We start from the raw sequence: 23,324 nt of genomic DNA on the forward strand, positions 1-23,324 counted from the left end.
TGTATCCCTTTCATTCTAATAACTCATATTCTTCAGTTCTGGGGAATTTCCTTTTATTATTTAAAAAAAATAGTCTTCCCCTCTATTTTCTCAAGTCTTGCATTCTGGAACTCCTATTATTTGGATGTTGGTTCTCTGGAGCGATTCTTTTATTTTTATATATTTCTCTCCTATTTTTCTCCTCATTGTCTCATCTGTCCTAGGAGAATTTTCTCAATTTTTGCTTCTTTTTTTGTATTGATGTATTCATTCCAGCTGGCATATTTTATTTTCAGCCCTTTCTATCCTCTGCTCTGGTGTGGGAGAGAGAGTTATTTGGCTGTATGAAGAGGGGCCTAGGGAGGCTGTCTTCAGCCCTACTTGCACTCCTGCTTTTGGAGATTGTTGCTTCCAGTTCTGAGGTTCTAGTTTGACTTGTTTTGCTCCTGGGCTTTCATTTTTGTAAAATGAAGTTATATTTCATAGAGGGTTTTTGATAAAAAATTTTTAAGATATTCTCATGTCAGCCCACCAATGTTTGTTGTTGTTTTTAATGTCTGCCTTTATTTATTTATTTATCTATTTATTTATTTGGTAACTTACTATATGCGTTACAATAGTAAGACACAAGAATAAATAATAGTCTTGTAGGATACATTTTGAGGTTCTTATTTTCTGTCAAGTCATGTCCAAAGTAAACTTCCTGTAATATGTTTGTCCCAATTAGGAGTGTTTATTTAAAGCAATGTGTTCTTATAATTAAAGCTTGTCTAAGATAATTGTCTCTATAGATAGTTTTTAGAAATTCTCTTTTCATTGAGGAGATAGTAAAAGCATAATTTAAGAAAACAGAAGTTGAAACTGGCAGAATCGTCAGAGAGTAAAGCAGCTCAGGGATAAACAATTTTTATCCTGTTTTATTTAGTCTCATGAATTCATACAAAACTATATGGTTAGTACCTGGACAAAATTTAAATTAATTTAAATAATAGCACTCTCAGAAATATGGTGAGCCAGGTATGTATGTATGTATGTATGTATGTATTTATTTATTTATTTATTTATTTATTTATTTAGAGTAAAGGTAGATTTATTCAGAGAGATATATTGAAAGGTAAGAGAAAGGCCACGAGGTGTGGGGGTTGGGTGCTAGATTAAAAGCAGGTACATGTTTCATAGACATATGTGGGCTGTCTCCGAAGAGGGAGAGAGAGGAGCGGCCGAGTCAGGTATTTAAATCGTTAAAAATCTTTGTCTTCTGATTTATAGAGAACGATGCTAGATTTTATAGTTGCTTATAATCTGCTGATGCTGATCTGGAGACTGTGCTTTCCGTTTATCATGTTGTTCCTTAAATAATTTCTAAATCCGTACTAAGCATGTGATTTCATTACCCCGTGGACGGGTTTGGGAAGTCTGTGAGTGAGCTGTTTCGGCTGCTCTTAGGGTGTGTGTGACAGTTACTGCCGCTGCCACCCTCTACCCCTCACCCTACCCCCAAGCTGTTTCAACCACTTGCATGTCTAGCGTAGTAGGCCTACAGGTTTTGACTTAATGACTGGGAAAGCAAGACTCGTGGCCAAACACCACCCTTCAGTTTTGATATTGTAAAGATGAATATTTATGATAAAACATAAATGACAAATATGTTTACCTAAATAGAGAAACTGAATGATACCCAGAAGAGCAAAGACTGAAAAAGAAAAATACTCTATGTATGAAATGGATAGCTATTCATACTAATTATTCTGTTTTCACTTTCACTTTCTGTGGTTTAAGCTATTTCCAGCAGTTTTAAAATAAAACCCTGTGTTTTAATTTCTGTATTGTTGCTTTTCTACCATGCTATTAATATGAGTCACGATACCTCGAATTTAGAGTATAAACAGCCAACCAGGATCACTCTTTTCTTCCAGAACTACCTTTGTGTCAATTTGAAGTGAGATCCCTTTCTTTGAACTTTTTGCTATATCTTTAATGAAGGCATGTGATATCACTGTTCTAGATTTTTATTTTTCTTACTCCTCTCAGACTTAATCAGCATGACAGCATCTTGAAGGGTTCCAAAATGCTTTGAACAGGGACCCACAAAAGAGTGAATAAATGACGATTCCCAGAAACTGCAAAGATAAACATCAATCTGATAGTACACCACCCAGTGTTTCATTTGCAGGCATCCTTAAGGGACTGCTACAGTCACACAGTAGAAGGCTGCATAAGTTTAGACTCTTAGCCAGACTTCTTAATTTGTCTCTTTTCTTTTAATGTGTAAAATTGGAATGATAGTAGCAGTTATCACATGGCTTTGTTGTGAGAACTAAATGGAATAATGTTTGTCAAATGTTCGCCAATCGCTGGCACGCTGTTAGCACCCAGTAACTGTTAGCTTTCATAGCTCATGGTACATTCTTTTGCTTGCCTCTTGTTAAGTATCTAGCCATTAGGGGTGGGTTGGATCTTACGGAAACAACCAAATGTCATTTAAAGCAATGTCTTTCAAATTAAATGGGTGAGCACTTTGATTGGAGTAAAACCATTCCGGATCAAAAAATCCAGGTGTAGCAATGAAGGAGAAAGACAATTTTTCTTTTGTGGATGGCAAACTGTCTCTGAAAGCAATCCGAAAAATAGTCCAAAAATTACAGAATGAAGTATAGAACTTCCAAAATGGCCTCCTTGAACAATCTGAGGTTATAGTTGGCAACTTCTAGAATGAAAAGAATAAGATGTTTCTCAGCATTAACCCAATCGTGAAACATCTTTGAGCGACTTCTGTATACAGATCATACCCTTATGTTTAGTGGGAGAGAAGAGCTTCAAACTCAAACACAATTTTGCGAGCCACGTAGTGCTGTGATCCCTTGTGCTATGGGTCGGGATGTCTGTGTGTGCGTGTGTGTATATGGATGAGGGTTTGATTTGAGAGGATTACCCTGACTGATGTGGGGAAAGAATGTCTGTGATGGGGTGGTTAGATTGGTTGTGGGTTATAATAGTTAAGAGGCTACAGTGGGGGTTCCAGAAATATTTAGGCAGCAATTTAAGGATTTGGTGATGAACTGGATTTGGGAGTTGAGGAAGAAGAGAGATGTCAAAGATGGCTCGTCCTTTCTGGCATTTGTACCTTGGGGGTGCCAATCTGGAGATGAGGAATGTCAGAAAACAACCAGCTTCTTGAAATCTGTAAAGAAATAGAGGTGGAGAATTCTAAAATCACATTCTAATCAGGTAGAATGGCATTTAAGTGCTAAAAAGAAGTGTAAGTAATGTGGGAGCAATGAATTCTGAGTGAACGTTCAAGAGCAATGGTATATCACTAAAAAATTATTTTCACAAGATTTCGAAGGTTTGGAAGCTTTCCAATTAAAAAAAAGGAAAGTCCCTTCTCCCCTAAACTTCCCATATGTCTTATTTCTTTATCTATGGTCCCTGGAGGAAACCACTATCGGACAGCGTTATGGAAGAGAATTCCTGATGGAGGGACAAACATAAGCAAGGACACTGAGCCAAGAGAGTACCCAATGTATTTGGGAAACTATACCAGTATGAGAGATCTGAACAATCTATAAAGAAAAATAAAAAGTTTACAGGCATACCTCAGATACATTGCAGGTTCATTCCATACCCTTGTGATAAAGTGAGTCACATAAATTTTCGAGTTTCCTAGTGCATATAAAAGTTATGTTTACACTCTACTGTAGTCTGTTAATAGCATTATGTCTAAAAATGTACATACCTTAATTAAAAAATACTCTATTGCTAAAAAATGCAAACCATCATCTAAGCCTCCAGCAAGTCGTAATCTTTTTGCAATAGTAACATCAAAGGTCAGTGATCACAGATTACCATAACAAATCCAATAGTGAAAAAGTTTGAAATATTGTAAGAATTACCAAAATGTGACACAGAGACACTAAGTGAGCAACTGCTGTTGGAAAAATGGCACTGGTAGGCTTGCTTGATGAATGGTTGCCACAAACCTTCAGTTTGTAAAAAATGCATTATCTACCGTATCTACTATGGATGTTTCATGATTGGATTAATGCTGGGCAGCTTCTTATTTTTTGCATTCTAGCATTTGCCAATTACAACCTCAAGTTGTTAAGTGCAATAAAGCAAAGTGCAGTAAAATGAGATATACGTGTATGGTATGCTTCATGAACTGAAAATTATTTAATACACTGCTTGTCATTAAGTAGATTTTTTTTCACAGATATCAATTTTATAAAATATTGTTTTGATTAATAAAAATCTTGTCAAGTTAAAGCAGAAGGGAAAAGTAGAATGGTTGCTTAAATCTTTGACTTAAATTTCTAGTGAAGTTAATTTTGAGAGGCTATCCCAATTTATCTTGTTTTTCAGACAATATGGTATGTAGTGAGGTGATAAAATCAGTATAACCCGTGTAAGTCTACATAAGGAGATAGTTTGATTTCTTTTTTTTTTTGATATGTGCCAACTCTTAAAAGTATTTGTTTTGTCTGAAATTCCAGAGTGAAAAATTAATTCCTTTGGTTTTCTTTAGAGGTGCATTTTTCCCACGGAGTGGTGATTTCTTATTAGTTACCAGTCATTTACATCAGGGGTCACCAAACTTCTCTGTAAAGGACTAGTTAGTAAATAGTTTAAGTTTTGTGGGCCAGGAGCCAAAAATCAAGAATGGTATGTATGTACATACACAATGAGAGGAAACACATTTCCACAAATATTTATTGATGAAATTAAAAACATTATTAATAGAATTCGAAATTTGACTTTCACATAATGTTCACGTTATGAAATGTTATTTTACTTTTGATTTTTAAAAACCATTTTAAAATGTAAAAACCATTCTTAGCTTATGGGCCAAAGAAAAATAGGTGGTTGGCCAGATTTGGTCAGTGGGCCATCTTTTGCCAACTCTTTGATTTACATTATATCGTGAAACACTTCGTCTACCACTTTATGTGATCAGATTTTCCTCTTTTGAACGAAGGAGAGACCTTGAGGACCATGGCCGTTGTTACTTAAAAGTGTGTGTGAGGTGGTGGGGGTATTCTTGGTTTTGCTAGTCTTGGCTTTCTGTTTTTAGAAAAACCCTGAATAAGTAGAATGTCTAAGAAGTCTTTCACCTTCATTTTTGAAATGTATGTAAGGTGAAATGGTTATGGAACCTCATGACATTTTTGAGAATATATCTATTCTTCCACTTTAAAATGTGTATCTTGGCCTCATAAAACTGTAATCATTGTGTGACACAGAGCTTACTTTTCTTTGAAATGAAATTATATGATAATTAATTACCAAAATTTCAAGTGTTAATCGAAATCATTAGTTCTCCTACTTATATTACCAAATTGAAACTTTTTTACTTTATTAGGCGCCAGTTGCTTCAGACATGATGTTCATGGTATTAACATAGATAAAGTTTTTAGAAAATAGTGTCATTTGTACCACTGTTGACTATTTGAAGATCAAAGAATTGCCATGATGAAAATTAATGTGATGTTTTATCTTATGAGGAAGTCAGGTTCCCAAATCAGCACTTAGGTTGAAAATGATGAACAGCCCTAACTACCCCCGAACATCTTGAAGGCAAAGGGGACATGTGGGATGGCTGCACATTCTCCAAGTAAGCAGTGGGGAGCTAGGCTGAACCCAAAATGACCTGGCTGGTTAATGTTTTGTGACCGTACATCTCAAAACCAGAATCGCACTCCTTAGGTGAGATTTTCATACTCAGAGGCTGCATCAGGAACTGAGGCAGCAGCCCAGTGAAGCTTTTCATCTCATGCATACACCAGAGCCTTGATTTAAATAGTTTATTTCTTTTCTTACCCTACTCCCAGCATTTATAGGAGACAAATGAATACGTGATTACAAAGCAGTTTACAAGTGAGATGAGTTCTAAGTGTAAATTTGTATTTAAGTCAGCCCATCTGTATTGTAACTTAGCAAGAGCAGTGATTTCCAGTGTTCCAGAGAGTCCTGGGATCCTGTGGATCTGCTTCCAGGATACCTCAATCACAAGACTGGCAATTTGGTGCTGGCTGTTGCCCAGAGACCTCAGTCCCTTACCATGTGGACCTCTCCATATTGCTTGAGTGTCCTCAGTACATGGCAGCTGGCGCCTCCCAGAGCAAGTGTTCTAAGAGAGAGCAAGGGAGAAGTTGCAGTATCTTTTATGACATAATCACACACTGTCATTTCCACTTTATCTTATTAATGACACAGTTCTGCCCTATTCACTGAGGAGCTCAGGGACTACTCTGGGACATAAATACCAGGAAATGGAAATCATTTGGGACCATCTTGGACACTGGCTATCAGAGCCTTTTTGTAATAAGATCTGCAAATGGTACTGTGAATGTTTTTGCTAAATATTAGGATAGGTTAGTTGTGTATTAGCTTGTTGAGTTTTATTTTAGTCAAACTTTTTGAAAGGTTTTGCAATAGAAAACATTTAAGAAAATTATTGAACTTATTATTTGATTTAGGACAGCAAAAACTAATACAGACCATAACAGGTATGTTTTCATCCTTCCTCAATCTGTGTCTTGAAACTTTTAGTTTTATAGATTCCTGTTGACTAAATAAACAGAAGGGGTGTAAGAACTTTCAGAATGAGTTGACACAAGTGCATAGTTATTCGCAGGTGGTCTTATATTAAGATGTAAAATGAGAACCCCTGTTCTCCTCTCCCTCTTCCTCTGCCCCCCAGCCCAAGAACCCAGCTCTTCCCCAGTTTTTTTCTCCAATGGCATAACTGGAACTGGTGCATTTTTATTCTCCTATCCTTATCTCTCTATGTAAACTGAATCCCCATTGAACTTGGAGCCTGTGCATAATAATTATGCTTGATTGAATATATTGCCTTGCATTTAAAAAAAACATTATTTGTAGTCTGTTATTTTCATCTTTCTAACCAGATTGTAAACTTCTTGAAGAAAAGAATCTTGTGTCACATTTCTCAGAGGTTCCCAGCCCTGATGCACTGTAGTGTGGTGCTGCTCCCATAGCTGGTCATAACTCACTAAGTAGTCGGTGCTTAATTCAGAGGAATGTCATATCTCATACAGCAGATACTATAACCTAGAAGCAGGCATATTAACTCAAATGTATCTACAGGCTTCGGAAAGGAAAAGCCCGGATTTTGTGTTGTCTTCTCCGGTATGAATGTCAGGGAGTCAAGGAGAGTGCACTGCTTGACCACAGACTCGATCATATTCTGAAGATATTTTACTGATTGTACCTGTTTTCAATGACCTGGGTTAAACAGGCTTTTCATGAATGCTTCAATAATTTTTTTCTAAAAGCACAATGTAGTTTTATGGTATAGGGCACCTATCAGAAAAATGATATTAGAAAGTGGAAATCTACTCGAAACCCGGTATTCTGGAAATCTTTTCTTTTTTTTTTTCTGAACAGGCTTAAGTAATGGACGTTATTCTGTTAGGACTTTATGGAAAAGATACCATACATATTTAGTCATAGATGGTGTCTGTAGTAATTTTGTTGTTCACATTTATATGGCTGCCATTTCAGGTTCTGGTATTTTTAATCATAATTTTTAGAATTGCAGCTTTCTAAATTCAGGGTCCAGCCATCCAGAACAATCATGAAATGTTCAATTGAAGAAAAAAGTCAAATGTGGTTAAGAATGAATGCAAAGCAGCTCTGACACATTCTTGGGCCTATGCGCAGGATTCTACAGGCCAATGCCGGCAGGGTTTTGCCTCCGGGAAGCAAGAGAAGTCAATGCAAATCAGAGCAGTTTTTCAAGAAAATAACCTGTGCAGACAAGTATTTGCTTAGGGCCATAAAAATGTCTTTTCTTTCCTTCTATCTGAAACTTGAACTTCATAGTAAGTTATTTAAAGGCAGTGTACCTTGAATAAGTGCCGTTGAAACCATACAAGGGTAGATGTTAGAAACATACTTTTGGCCCATATCTTGGCAGCCAGTGTCATTTGGGGAGAACCTGGATTGCATGAGGAAGAGTGGGGGCGGGGGAGCTGCTCTCCCCATCTCTTTTTAAAGATGATTAAAAAAATACTGGGTCTGCCTAACAGGCCAGAGGAACACTGCTGCTTCTGTTGCTGGTCCCTCTGCTGGAAGTAGTTTCGGGGAAAGACCATGGACTCTGTTTGTTTTGAATACCACACAGCACACTTTGGGGCTCAAAGCTCTGGTCTCAGTGTCTGTAAAATTTGGGTCTCCTTCAGACTTTACTAATCTTTCAAGTTCCTTCTAGCTCTGACATTTTGGAGTCTAAGTCAGACACCATAGGTAGAAACTGCTCTTTGAAATGCATGAAAAACTTACCCAGGATTGTGAAGCTGGACTGCTCACGGCTTTATAAATTATCAAGTTTTGAAAAAATTTGTTCAACACTGTGCCAGACCATGTGAAAGATGCAGAAACACACTACTCGTTACAGTTTCAGACTCAGTTGGGGAGATAAGGTAGAAGTGACACATGTTAGGCAAAATACTAATTGTATTTCTTTAAAAAATTCTCTGATTTTCTTGGTCTTAAATCCAAGATTTCTAATGCAAGGCAATTTTTATATCTCAGTAAAGTTTTTTAGTTCTCTTCACATTTGCTAAGGCACTGTTTTGGTAGTTTATTTTTTTGGTTTTGTTCCTTTACTCATTTTCTAAATTTGGTTCTTGTGAATTGACTTTATATCTAAATAACCTTATTTTGAATACTTTCTTAATAGATTCTTTTTGGGTTTCTAGGCATATGGTCATAGCTTCTTCAGATGAGAGTAATTGGGGTAATAATTTCTTACAATTTTAAATTTTATTTGTTTCGTATCTCGAATTTCCAGTATAATGTCAAATGATCATGGTGACAATAGGCATCCTTATTTTGTTTTTTATTTCACTGTGAACAGTAATAGTTACTATTATATTTAAGTTTTTTTTGTTTTTGTGTATTATCTCATTTATTCCTCACAGTAAACACCAGAGGTATGTACTACTGTTATCCTCATTTTATAAAACTGAGGCCCAGACAGATTAAGTAACTTGTTTAAGTCTGCCCTTGAGTGACTCAAGATTTGAATTGAAGCAGTTTGACTACAAAGCACGTGTGCTCAACCAGCTTATCACACGGCCTTCCACGTGGTTGTCACTTGAAACTACCAGGGAGATGATTATAGGTGTTTTTATTAAAATAATGATTATATGTTATTTTGTTTCTTATAAATTAATGGATTTCCTAATGTTAAATGAAGCACTTTTTGAAAACTCTTACCTGTTACCTCAACATCCATTACTAAATCTTTGTTACTAGAATTTCAGTCTAACATTAACCAGAAAATTGTCAATGAATCATTATTTTTTACATTACATGTCTTTTAAAAATGTCAAATGTGAATTTTATTTCTATGAACTTACTATAATATGGACAAGCAAACGTAAGTCCTTTTGTCACTGGACAATGTCTTAGAACTATCAAGAATAAATTTTGCTGTTATATTAGGAAAAGTATCAAAGGAGCAGGGAATATTTTCAAGTGCTCATTAAACCTAGTCACTTTTTTTTTAAACGTTGAGGTGAAATTCACATAACATAAAATTACCCATCTTCAATTGCACTATTCAGTGGCATCTAGTACATTCACAGTGTTAAGCAACTGTCACCTCCATCTGTTTCCAAAATGATTTCATCATCCCCAAAGGATCCCACATACATTAAGTAGTCACTCCTCACCTACTACCCTCTCTCCAGCCCCTGGCAATCACAAGTTGGTTTTCTGTCTAGATGGAGTTAACTCTCCTGGATGTTTTGTACAAATGGAATCATGCGATACATGACCTTTTGTGTCTGGCTTCCTTCAGTTAGCATAGTATGTTTGAGGTTCATCTATGTTGTAGCATGTATCAGTGCTTCACTTGTATTTTTGACAGAATAGTTTTCCATTGTATGTATATGCCAGATTTTGTTTGTTTATTCATCAGTTGGTAGACATTTGGGTTGTTTCCATCTTTTGGCTATTATGAATAGTGTTACTATGAACATGATGTACAAATGTCTGTTTGAATACCTGCTTTCAGTTCTTTTGGGCATATTCCTAAAAGTGGAAATGCTGGATCATATGGTAATTCTATGTTTACGTTTTTGAGTAACCACCAAATTTCCACAGTGACTGCACCGTTACATCCCACCAGCAATGTATAAGGGTTCTGATTTCTCCACATCCTTGCCAACTTTTGTTATTGTCTGTTTCTTTTTACTATTACAACATTGACCTGGTGTGCAGTGCTATTTCACTGTGATTTTGTTTTGTGTTTCCCTAATGACTAAAGACGTTGAATATCTATTTGTGTGTTTATTGGCTATTTGTATATCTTATTTAGAGAAATGTCTATTCAGGTCCTTTGCCTATTTTTTGACTATGTAGAAATGAAAATTTATTGCCTATTTTCTCTTCTGTGATTCCCTTCTCACTTTCACCAAATAAATCACAAGTTTTTCTATAGCAAAGAGTTAGTGCTACAACTCTCAGAATATTCTTGTTGCGTGTTAGTATCAAGACAGTGCCAAAGGAAAGAATACTAGACAATTCTTTGTTGCATGGTGGTATTAATGATAAACAAGTGATTCTGAGAGGAAAAGCATGCTTGTATGAGAAACGCTGAAGTCATTGACACTGAGGAATGATTAATAACAGGATTAAAGTCAGAGAGTGGGGTGGTCAGGAGAGTTACAACAGGTTGGAAGAGAAAGGGAGGGAAATCCTTAAGCTGAATAATCAGTACAGCTCCTTTGACCCCTTCTTCTGCTTTTCTCACCTTAAAAATGACAAGTGTTATTGCCACAAAGTATTATTAACTTCAGATCTAGGGATCTTTTGCCCAATTTTTAACTGTGATATTTGTTTTTGTTGAGTTCTGAGAGTTTTCTTTACATTCTGGATACTAGACCCTTACCAGATAAATGATTTGTAAATATTTTTTCCCATTCTGTAGGTTGCCTTTTCACTTTCTGATACACAAAAGTTTTTAATTTTGAAGTCCAAATTTTTTGTTTCTTATGCTTTTGGTGTCATTTCTGAGAATCCAAGGCCATGAAGATTTACTCATATATATTCTTCTAAGAATTTTATAGTTTCAAGTTCTTACATTTAGGTGTTTGATCCATTTTGAGTTAATATTTGTATATCATGTGAGATAGGGGGCCATGTTGATATCTAGTTGTCCCAGCACTATTTGAAAAGATTATTTATTCCTCTTGGAATGATATTGGCATCCTTGTAAACAACAACTGACAACTGGATGAGTTTACTTTAGGGCTCTCAATTCTATTCCATTGATTTATGAAATCTCCTTATGCTAGGATCACAGTTTTGACTACTGTCACTTGATAGCAAGTTTTGAAAGTGTGAGTGCATCAGCTTTATTTTTCTTTTTCAAGATTTTTTTCATAGTCGGGGTCATTTTCAATTCCATGTGAATTTTAGGATCAGCTTTTCTATTTCTGTAAAAAAAAGAAATCCTTGGGATTTTGATAGGGGTTGCATTGAATCTGTGGATTGCTATGGGGAATCTTGCCGTCTTAACAATACTAAGTCTTCCATCCATGAACATGTGATGTCTTGTCTTTTATTTAGGTCTTCTTTAATTTCTTTCAGCAATGCTTTGTAGAAGTTTTGTGCCAACTTGGTTAAATTTATTCCTAAGTGTTTTATTCTCATTGCTGCTGTGGTAAATAGAAAGTTCCCTTAATTTAATTTTTAGATTGTTCATTGCTAGTCCATGGAAATTCAATACTTTAAAAAATATTTATCTTGTACCTGCAACTTTGGTGATTTTATTATCTCTAGTAGTTTTTTGATGTTATTTATGATTTTCTATATATAAGATCATATTATCTGTGAGTAAAAGTAACTTTACTTCTTGTCAGTTTGGATGCCTTTTTTCCCCCTAATTGCTTTGACTAGAATTTCTAGTGCTATGATGAATAGAAGTAGTGAAATGAGATACCATTGTCTTGTCCTGATGTTAGGGGGAAAACTTTCACTCTTTTATCATTGAGTTTAATGTTAGGTCTTGGTTTTTCATAAATATCCTTTGTCAGGTTGAGGAAATTCCACTCTATTCCCAGTTTTTTTAGTGTTTTTTTTTTTCAATCATGAAAGGGTTTTGGATTTTGTTAAATCCTTTTTCTGTAACAATTGAGGTTATCCTGTGTTTTTAGTCCCCTTCATTCTACTAATGGGGTGTATTACACTGATTGCTTTTTGTATGTTGAACCATTCTTACACTCTTGGGATAAATCCCACTTGATCATGTCCTATAATCATCAAATTTTGCTGCTGCTTCAGTTTGCTAGTAATTTGTTGAGGATTTTTGCATCTATATTCATAATGAAAATGGTCTATAGTAATTTCTTTACCAGGCTTTGCTATCAGAGTTAAATTGGCCTCACAGAATGAGTCAGGAAATGTTTCTTCCTTTTCTATTTTTTGGAAAAGTTTGAAAAGGATTGATGTTAATTTTCTTCAAATGTTTGGTAAAGTTCACCAGTGAAGCCATCTAGTCCTGAACTTTAATTTGTTGGAAGGTTTTTGATTACTGATTCAATCTCTTATTAGAGGTCTGACCAAATTTCCTCCTTTTTCTTAGGTCAGTTTTAGTAGTTTATTTGTCTTTTAAAATCTAATTCTTGACGTTTACACTCAGTTTTGTTAGCCATTTAAAAATTATTTAGACTATTATTTATGTTTAAATGGTTTCATTGCATCCCTCCTTTACTCATTTATTTTTATACTTGAACTTCCCATTTTGGAGCTCTTAATTGCATCTCCAAATAATTTTTCCAGAAAGTCATTTCATGTGTGGCAGATTTTCTGAGCTGGGTATGTCTGTGATTCCTACTGCAAAGGAATATGCAGAGTTCCGAGCCAAAAGGAGAGGATGTCCCTGTTCTCCACTTGTGTAGGCTCATTGTCAATGAGTTCTTTGTGTGTCTCTCAGCCTCATGGAGTCACCTGTGAAAAGTTTTCCTTCAGCTCCTGCCTGTAGAACTTCCAAGGACCAAGGACCAGTATCTGAGACAGATTCTGCTGTTTTCCTAATCATCCAACTTTCCCATTCCTGTCTGCCTGAAACCCTCTCTGTATTTCCTGCCCAAATTGACCATTGGGACTCTGCCCAGCAGGTCATTATTTGCTTCCAGGAGTATGTCAGAACACCTTTTTCTGGGCACAGACTCAGACATCTGCTACATTCCTAATTAAATATTTTACAGCATATGTTTAGGTGTGCTTTTATTTCCACTGTTTTTTTTTTTCCCTAGAACATGAGAATGCAAACCCTTTTAACTTACCTACACCTTTAAAAATAATCAGTTAAATCATTTGTATCAAGCTACTGACTTTTGCTTATATTTAATTTGCTTTAATATTCAGAAACATCAATTATCCCCACCTTGTCTCTGTATTTTCTCTCTTTTGATTTTATTTACTTACTATCTTCCCATTGCTTCCATCCCCATCCTCCTCATTGCTCTTTGTTTATTTTCTTCTATATTTTTGAAGATCTTATAATTTGTCCTCTACCATCTGATTTAGTTTTCTTCATTTAGATATTTAAAAATCTGCTTTTTAATCTGTATGTAAATATATTAATACTATTATTGCACTATGTTTTTCTTCAGACCTTTCTAGTTGATTAGGTGTAAGTTTCATTTTTATCTGGCAGTTTTCAATTTGTTGTTTTTACTCTGCACGGATTTCTGTGTGTTTTGACAGAATTCATATCTTCTTGCATCTTTTGGGCACATCACACAATTTATTAAAATTTATTCCTTAGAGATTTCAGTGTTGTCTCCTTTCCCTTATCTTGCAATAATTTTCCATAGGAATTAAGTTACTTTTTTCTCTTTATTCATGAACTAAATATATTCTGTAAAGTCTAGATGTTTATGAACTGAATAGGTTTGTAGACATTTTTTACCCTGTACTCTTTTCCAGAGCCCTATCTACTGAGTAGGTTGAATTGCCTACCTCTGAGTCTCGTTTCCTTGTTCTAGCAGACTTTCACTGTGGAATCTCTATTTCACTGTAGTGGAACATTCTTTAGTATCCGTGGTGTGGTTTTCTGAAATGCTGAACTGATGAAAGCATGAAAAGCTGTAGGTTTCTTTCTGTACCATTTTGATCCCTTTATTTATATTACTGTATATTTTAAACTTATTTTCTTAGTTGTTACCTTAAGAGATTACAATTAACATCCTAACATTACGATCTGGCTCAGATTTATACCAACTTAATTTCAATACTATAAAAATTTTGCTCTTTTATAGCTCTATTGCCCTCTCTTTGTGAGGCTATTATCATATAAATTACATGTTTATGCATTCTGTGTCCATCAACACATATTTATAATTATTGCTTTATTCATTTGTGTTTTAAGTCAGAGAGGAGAAAAAAGTTACAAACAAAAATTTTATTTATATTTTCCTTTACATTTACCTAGTTATGTTACCTAGTTACTTTTACTAGTGCTCTTTATTTTTCATGTATATTTGAGTTATTGTCTAGTGTCTTTTCATTTCAGCCTATAGTGTTTCTTGTAGGGCATTTATGCTAGTGACAGACTCTCTTAGTTTTGTTTATTTGGGCTCTGTTCAATTTTTTTCTTTTTGTTCCTCAGACTGGATAACCTCAGCTGGCCTATCTTCAAGTTCACTAATCCTTTCTTCTAAGTCTGCTCAAATTTGCTACTGGGCACTTCTGTGGAGTTTCTCATTTCAGTTAATGTACTTGTCAGCTCCAGAATTTCTGTTTGTTTTATTTTTATAACTTCTGTCTCTTTATTGATACTATTTGGTGAGACTTTGTTGTTATACTTTCCTTCAGTTTAGACACAGTGACTTAAAGTCTTTGTCCAATGTCTGTGCTTCCTCAAGGATAGTTTCTGTTTATTGTCTCATTTCCTGTGTTGAGCCATACTTTTTTTTTTCTTTGCATATAAATTGGACATTTAAAATAATATAATGTGTTAATTGTGGAAATCAGATTCTCCTTTCTCCTCAGGGTTTGTTATTGTTATGCTGTTTGCTCTTGTTCTTATTCTTACTGTCATCATTGAAAAAATTTAGTGGCTTTCTTGAACTAATTTTGTAAAATCTACATTTGTAGTGATGTGTGACTACTGAAGTCTCTGCTTGCTTAGCTTAATAGTCAGGTGATGATTGAAGATAGATTTGCTCAAATTCCTGGAGCCAGTGTCACCCAGTTTTTGCTTAGGGGTTCTTTTGTTGGGACAGAGCCTCAGTGCTCAAATAGGCAGTTTACAGTTCTGCATAAGCCCTCACTTCCAGCTTGTCTAGGGCCTCAAGGTCAGTCAGATGTGAAAACTTAGGGTTTCTAGGTCTTTTGTGAGTATGTGTACAGCCCTTGGGTGTGCACATCAGTGTAGTGTAAACACTTGACAATTAGCTTTTTTGATTGTAATATAAGTACCTAACATTAAGCTTCTGTTTCCTGAGGCATCCACTTAAATAAACACATTGCTAGCTACACATCCTTCTTAAATAAGCACATTGCCAGCTACACAGCTAGATAAAGAGCCAGGCCACCTTACCCATGAAGTTCCCCTTTCTGGAAACCTTGATTGACCTAGATAACTGACTGCCTGCTTTTCCCTTCCTGCACTTTAATCTCCGCAGTTACGTTTTCAATTCACCAATAACAAGTGACCCTGTAAAATCCTGGTCACCCTACCCTTGATTCCAGTAAAGATAGAACCCTGGGTCCATTCCCTCTCTCTCCCTTTACCTGTGACCTCGTTGTGTGGCGCTGGGCATGCCGTGTATCGTTCAGGACCCATAAGTAGACAACTTATCTTTCCAAAGTTCCCTGATGGTTGTTGCTGAGGTACACCTTCCAGTCATAAAGAACCACTAGGGCTGGTCCAGCCATAACATAATTCTCTGACTCCGGTCAGAGAAACATCTGTGAGGGCTTGCCGTGTAGAGCATGAGCCCAAGTGAGCGCCCACAAGCATTTCTAGGTGATAGCTTCACTATCGATAGGTTGAGACTGACTCAAAACAATCAACTTACACAGTCACATGGCCTAAAGTCACTAAAATATTTATTTTATTGTTATCTTTATTTTTCAAGGCTACTACTGAGCTAGACAGCAAAGTATGGCAGTAAAGCAAGTTACAACACTAAAAACCTCACTGTTCTTACTGAGACTTGTTAGTCTTTATGGAATAAGTGCTCCCTGGGCTGCTGTAAGTCTTCCAACAATAAATTATGAGACACACAAATAAACAAAGTATGGCCCATACATGGAAAACAGCAATTAATAGAAACTGGTCTTTGAAGAAGCCCAGGCATTGGACTTACGAGACAAATACTTTAAAGTTTTCATATATTTTTGCCTTCATACTTATTTTTTGTGTGGTTTGGAGAGGCTATTTTTAGTCGTCCTGATGCCATTTTAACCTGGTCTTTTGTGCTTAACACAATGTTTTTGAGATTTATTCATTTCACCACATATATTCATAACTAATTTTAATTTTGAGGATGGGATCTTAGTTTTTTCCGGCATGGAATTTTATTTGTTGAATTTATTAGACATGCTTTTAACCTGTACTGTGGTCTGACAGTTTTTCAGTTAATTTTGTTTTTTCCACCAAATACATGGTCACATAGTCTATTAATAGCAACATTTTGGTTTTCTTCCTTATGTTATTTATAACACTTATTATTGTTTTCTTGTTGCAGTGGGTCTGATCAGTCTAATGTTTTATTATGAAATACAATGTTTAGTGCAGGAATCTCCAAATATCTCATAGGGTTAAGTAACTTTTCTTCTTTTCCTAGTTACTTTTCACTCAGAAATAAGATGTTGATTTTTATTGATGATTTTCCTCAGCAGTTATTGAGAGGATCACGTGAATTTCCATGTTAACCTGTTAATCTCATAAACTAGTAATGAATTATCCATCCAATCAAGATGCATTATTTCTCAATAGCTGCTGGAGAGGGTGTGGAGAAAGGGAATCCTCCTACGTTGTTGGTGGAAATGTAGTTTGGTGCAGCCATTATGGAAGACAGTATGGAGATTCCTCAAAAAACTAAAAATAGGCTTACCATATGATCTAGCAATCCCACTCCTGGGCATATATCCAGAGGAAGCTCTAATTTGAAAAGATACACACACTCCAATCTTCATAGCAGCACTATTTACAACAGCCAAGACATGGAAGCAACCTAAATGGCATTGACAGATGACTAGATAAAGAAGATGTGGTATATATATATATATATATACAGTGGAATACTACTCAGCCAAATAAAATAATGCCATTTGCAGCAACATGGATGGACCTGGAGATCGTCATACTAAGTGAAGCAAGCCAAAAAGGGAAAGAAAAATACCATGTGATATCACTTATATGTGGAATCTAAAAAAAAAAGACACAAATGAACTTATTTACAAAACACAGACTCACAGATATACAAAACAAACTTATGGTTACCAGGGGGAAAAAGGTGGGTAGAGGGATAAAGTAGGAGTTTGGGATTTGCAGATACTAATTCCTGCATATAAAACAGATAAACAACAAGGTTCTATTGTATAGCACAGGGAACTATATTCATTACCTTGTAGCAACCTATAACAAAAAAGAATATGAAAAGGAATATATATGTGTAACTGAATCACTCTATCAGAAATTAACACAATATTGTAAACTGACTATACTTCAGTAAAAAAGATGCATTGTTTCTAAATTTGCTGATTAATTTTATTTGCAAATATTTTAATTGGGATTTTTGCATTTATGTTTACTAGTGATGTAAGCTTTAGGTTTCTTTATTAAGATGTTTTTATCCATCTTTGACATTTTTGTGTTACTCACATAAAATATGTTGGGAAATTTATTTATTTTTATTATGATATATTTTAATTGCAGAACAAATATTCATCACTCAGATTTTTCAAAATTAATTTATTTTTACCATATTCACTTCAGATTGTTTAAATCAATAGAAAATTACAAGTAAAATAGAGGCCCCCTTTGTATCTCTTTCCAGTAATTCCCTCCTGCCTCAGATGTGAACAATATTTTGAATTTGGTGTTCATTGTTGTCATGTTTTTATATTTAATGGTATATTTATAAACCTAAAAGGTTATGAAGAATTTTTTGTAGGCTTTCACATTTCACATTAACTATTTAGTTATTATATGTATATAATATGTATATAAAGTGTTGTCTCTGGAGCCAGATAGTCATTGTTTGAAATTTCCAACTGTAATAGCGAATTTTTCTGTTCCTGTTTTCAGTTCTTTTAGTTTTTCTTTTATGCCATTTGAAGCTTCGTCATTAGTACATACTATTACGTCTTCTGAGAGACTTGACTTCTGTTTTTTTATTATGCAATGATCCTCCTTTTACTTTTAACCTATTTGTGTCTTTATACTTAAAGTAGGTTTCCCATAGCAATCATATAGTAGGATCTTGTTTTTTCTGCTGTGTGACAATCTTTGTCTTTTAACTGGAACATTTAGAATCATTTACATGCAATTATTGATATTGCTGGGTTTGTATTTACATTTTGCTACTTTATTTTTATTTGTCACATTTGTTCTTTGCCTCTTTTTTTCTCTTTACCTGCATTATTTTTATTTTTTTAGCATTTCATGCTATTTCATACTGTTAGCTTATTTACCTTTTCGTTTTATTATTTTAGTGGGTGCTATAGAATTTACAATATGCATATTTAACTTATCCCAGTAAATAGTATCCCATTTCACATATACTGTAAGAAACCTACAGCAGTGTACTTCTTTTTCCCTTATCCTACTATTGTGATCTCATTAATGCATACCTCACATCTATGTGTTATAAATCTCAAAATATGTTATTTTTTATTTAAAGTCTATTATATTTAAACAATGTTCAAAAAGAGAAAATGTCTTTTTTTAGTTACTCACTTTTTATCATTCTATCACTTATTTTCATTATATACATTCAAGTTTTACTCCTTCTGCCTGAAGAATTTCCTTTAACATTACTTGTGATGCAGGTTTGATAGCAATAAATTTTTCATCTTTTGTTTACAAAAGTATTTCACCTTCAGTTTTAAAAGGTATTTTTGCTGGATATGGAATTCTGTGTGGACAGTTGTTTTCTTTTAGCACAGGTGCTCTAAATGTGTTACTTCCTTGTCTTCTGCTTTGCATTGTTCTGACAAGAAGCCTGCAATATTAATTTGCAGTAATTAGTTGCCAGTGATTCTTTGTGTCTTTGTGCTTAACATTTCTCTGGATGCTTATAATTTTTTTCTTTATTACTGTTTTAAAAATTTTTTGATTATAAAATACTTGGCACAGTGTTCTTTGTGTCTTTCTGTATGGAGTTCATGGAGCCTTTTGTACCGAGGAGTTATAGCCATCATCAAATTTAGAAAAAATTTGGCAATTTTTTTACAAATATTTTCTGCTGTCTTCACACCCTTCTTTCTGTGACTCTAATTAAATATATGTTAGTGTGAATATTTGCTAATTTTGTTTCAGTTTTCATTTCCTCTCTGTGATTCATTTTGTATGGTTTCTACTGCTGTGTATTCAAGGTAACTGGCCTTTTCTTATGCAGTGTTTTCTCTGATATTTATGCCACTTAGTGAAATTTTTGTTTCAGATAGTGGATATTTTATCTAGACATTTCATTTGATTCTGCATTTGCTTCTCATTATGTTTATGTCTTTGAGCATTTATAATATTAATATTAGAAGTTTCAGGATCCTTGTCTCTTAATTTGAATGTCTTTGTCATTTCTAGATCTTTTTCTATTGATTTTTCTTTCAGTTATGTGTTACATACTCATGCTTCTTCATATGACTAGTAACTTTTGATTGGGTGATGAACATTGTGAGTTTTACATTGTAGAGTAGTGGATTTTGTTGCCTTCCTTTAAAAAGGGTTGGAGTTTGTTATTAGGCAGTTAAGCTACCTGCAGATCAGCTTGATCTTTTCAGGTACTATTTTAAAGTATTGTCAAAGTCCAGAGAAGCCTTCACTTTAGGGCTGATTTAGCCCTACTGACGTATGATCCGTCTCTGGTTTGTAATGAGTGTACCATGTATTCAGAATGTCTGTTGGGGACCTCATGATTCCTAGCATTGTGTGAGCTCTGGAAATTGTGGCTTCAGCTCTTTGGTCATTGCTTTCATCCCTGGCAGTTTTTCTTTGGTCTCATCGGTTTCACCCTTACATGAACAGATTGGTATTCAGCCAAAGACTCAAGGATTCTATGCAGATTTCTGGAGCTCTTTCTCGCTGCAGCTCCCTTCTCTCTATACTGTGCCTACAAATTCTACCCTCTTTGTCTTCTCCTTATTCTAATTTCTGTCCCTTCAACGCAGTGAGAAACCTGGGCTCTAGGTGATTTCTCTCTCATTGTGTTGTGGTCTGGAAACTGCATAAAACAGAAATCTTGGGTGATTTAGCCCTTAGCCTTTTTGTTTCCATTCTCTCAGTTGGTATAGTCTTGTCCTGCCTGTCATCCAACCCTAAAAGAGTTAATCTTTTATTTTGTCTAGTTTTATAGTTATTTATGACAAGAGGGCAGAAGTAGAGGCCAATCGCCTCAGTTTAATCTTTTTAATGAAGCAACGAAAAGGTAGAAGAGCTGCATTTTAAGGTACAGAGAATGTTCATATTTTGCTATTGACATTACTAAAAGGCTAGAGGAGAAAGGGGCATTGAAAAGTCATGAATGTCCATTTTAAGGATGATAAAACTGAGGTAAAGGGAAGCAAAAGAACTTGCTTGTTGATGTCTGGACTGTGACTTTACAGTTTGGGCAGAAACTGGCTCTATTCCTATTCATCGTTAGACACTGTGCTGTGCTATCTTCTTATCACTGCTGCTGAGTTGAGAGTATATCGTAGCAATTAGTGTTAGTAATGATAAAAATGACACTGGCAGTTCTGCCCAGTGAAATTGAAAGTATATTTATATTCCTTCTTGCTCTTGGTTAGATTAAATTTTAGTTTTGATTTTGTCTTTCTTGTGCAGCCATTTAATAGCAGTGATTTGCAGTGTCTGATTTAATATCACCTAATTGTCTTATTAAGTCTAATGACTTTTCTATAGAGATCAGTAATTTAAAAAGCCTTAAAATTGGAATAATAGACAAAATATTTTATTGTATCTTTTGTTCTGTATTTCTCATTTACTGCATTATATTGACTAGCATTTCACTGCATTGAATAATACGCTTCAATGATTTCTGAAACTGGCATTATTTTAATTGTTTTCTTTTCCTTTTTCAAGGATATTTCTTTAGTGGGAAAAATGTATTGGCACAAAACACCCCAAGTGCAAGCAGAGCAAGGACTACAGACAAGTATTAAGGAGCCTCAAACGGTAAAGTCTTTTATAAAAATACTCCTTGCTATATTGAAGTATAGTCTGCCGCTTGTTGCTTGAATATTTATCTAGAGAGTTAAAAAAAAAAACTCTTCTGACTTACTTTAGAGACATATTTAACTGTAAGCGCATCTAATCTAATACCACATCAAGAGTCTGGGCTACTTTGGCTCATGGCTGCTGCCTGTCACAGACCTTTTGAACTAAAGGCCCAAACTCTTCTCAGAAGGAAAAGATTTTAACAATTCTTTTGGTCTAAAGGCATTTAGATCTAGAAGTTAGTTGGAGAATTAATTAAAAGCTATTAGCTTCTAAAAAAGCATCCCCTTATTCTTTATTTAGCTAGAAGAATAGTGAGAAGCACGGACAAGGAGAGTATTTTGTAGAGAAATATGGACACTTGGTGGCAGAAGTTTGTTTCAGAAACAGAGTTTCCTTTTCATCCATCATTGGCAAAATACTTACAGGATTCAAAACAATCTGGAACATATTCCCTGGGAATGGGGAGTGTCTCCCTGTGTATAGAAATCCGTATTTACATAAAACAAATGATGGTGTGACGATCAGTCCTTAAGAAAGGATTTTTAAAATGATATCATTAAATAACAGGCTCCTTTAGTTCCTAAAAATATGATTCCACATACATAAAAATTCAGTTCACAATTCATTTTTAGGATAATATATCATGTTTAGAATATGTACTGAATTTTTTTCCACAAAAATTATGGATCCAAAATGTTAGAGTTATTACAAATGGTTGACTACTAGAGTTTGAGATGCTCTGGGTTGAGAGCATGTATTTTTCCCCTTTGTATTTGCATTGTCTGTCTCCAGACCCAGCATGTGTGGCATGTGGATATGTGGATAACTCAATTTTGAAGCCTTACCACGTATGCTATAGGCTTAAAAACTGACATCCAGAGTAGCTGCTTCTAGGTGACACTATTTACAGGTAGATATCAAACCCTCTGACCCATAAGCTTCTAATCGGTATAGTAAACTGAAAATATAAGATCATTTAAGTTCAGAAAAATAGTTATCTTCATTAATAGAATAAACTTGACTTAATACCATTCATTGAATATTCATGTAAAATATAAGAGGAGACTATTCCATTTTTAAGGAAACTATGACAAAGGCCGGTTATCAGAGACCTACCTTATACATCATCTGGATTGTTTAAAATAAAGATTTAAACAAAACTATCAATTGCTTTGTAATTCTGTGAGAACCATACTCTCAGCTTTGACATTTACACACAATCACTGGACCGCTCCTGGCCACCGGCTTTTTAAGAGGAAGCTTACCACTTCTTTAGAGGTAGAGTACCTTTAAGTTGATACCTGGCCATGGTGAAAAAGCTTCTCTGCCTTATCTTTCATTCCAGACACATTTTGGGGGTGCCTGCTCTGCACAGGAGAGCAGAACTCTGTCCGTCCATCCTATCTATCCTTTGGACTTGTAGAAGCCTCCTGGGCTGAGATTTGTCTGGGCAGCACGCTCCTATCCAGAGAGGTCCTGCTCTTTCTAAGTGGCACCAGGCACCCTACCTTCAAAACGTGGCAGCTTCAGTTGTGAACATCTCAGTGCCACAGGCCAGAGGGCTCTTAATTCTTTGATGCAATATATTTGCTTTTAAGAAAGAGCATCCTTAATGCAGTATCTTTCCTTTTTTAAGTACCTAACATTTTAAGTATAATTGTTTTTGAATCATCATAGAGAATGATTTCCTCACATACTTATCAAAAAGAAAATCAAGGAATTTATTCGTTCGTTCTTTTCCTATGACGTGGCAGGCATTGCTTTAGACATGGTTGATATAAAGATAGAAAAGACAGTTCCTGCTCTTGAGGAGCTCATTGTATGGTGTAGATCAGTATATAATGAGATAAAGTACGACACTGTTTAATAAATATTCTAAATAGGGACTAATTACATAGTAGAGAAAAATATATAT

The 23,324-nt window shown here is 35.0% G+C and overlaps 1 protein-coding gene across 1 annotated transcript in view; it reads left to right on the forward strand.

Moving 5' to 3' along the window:
* Window positions 1-23,324, forward strand: part of TTC6 (tetratricopeptide repeat domain 6) — a 146,747-nt gene that overhangs the window by 21,835 nt on the left and 101,588 nt on the right. The window contains exon 3 of the mRNA XM_064486402.1: window positions 21,272-21,364. Within this exon, the coding sequence (XP_064342472.1) occupies window positions 21,272-21,364 (93 nt within the window). The remainder of the gene's footprint in view (window positions 1-21,271; window positions 21,365-23,324) is intronic.

The sequence above is a fragment of the Camelus dromedarius genome, chromosome 5 (assembly GCF_036321535.1).
Source record: "Camelus dromedarius isolate mCamDro1 chromosome 5, mCamDro1.pat, whole genome shotgun sequence".
Lineage (NCBI taxonomy): Eukaryota > Metazoa > Chordata > Mammalia > Artiodactyla > Camelidae > Camelus > Camelus dromedarius.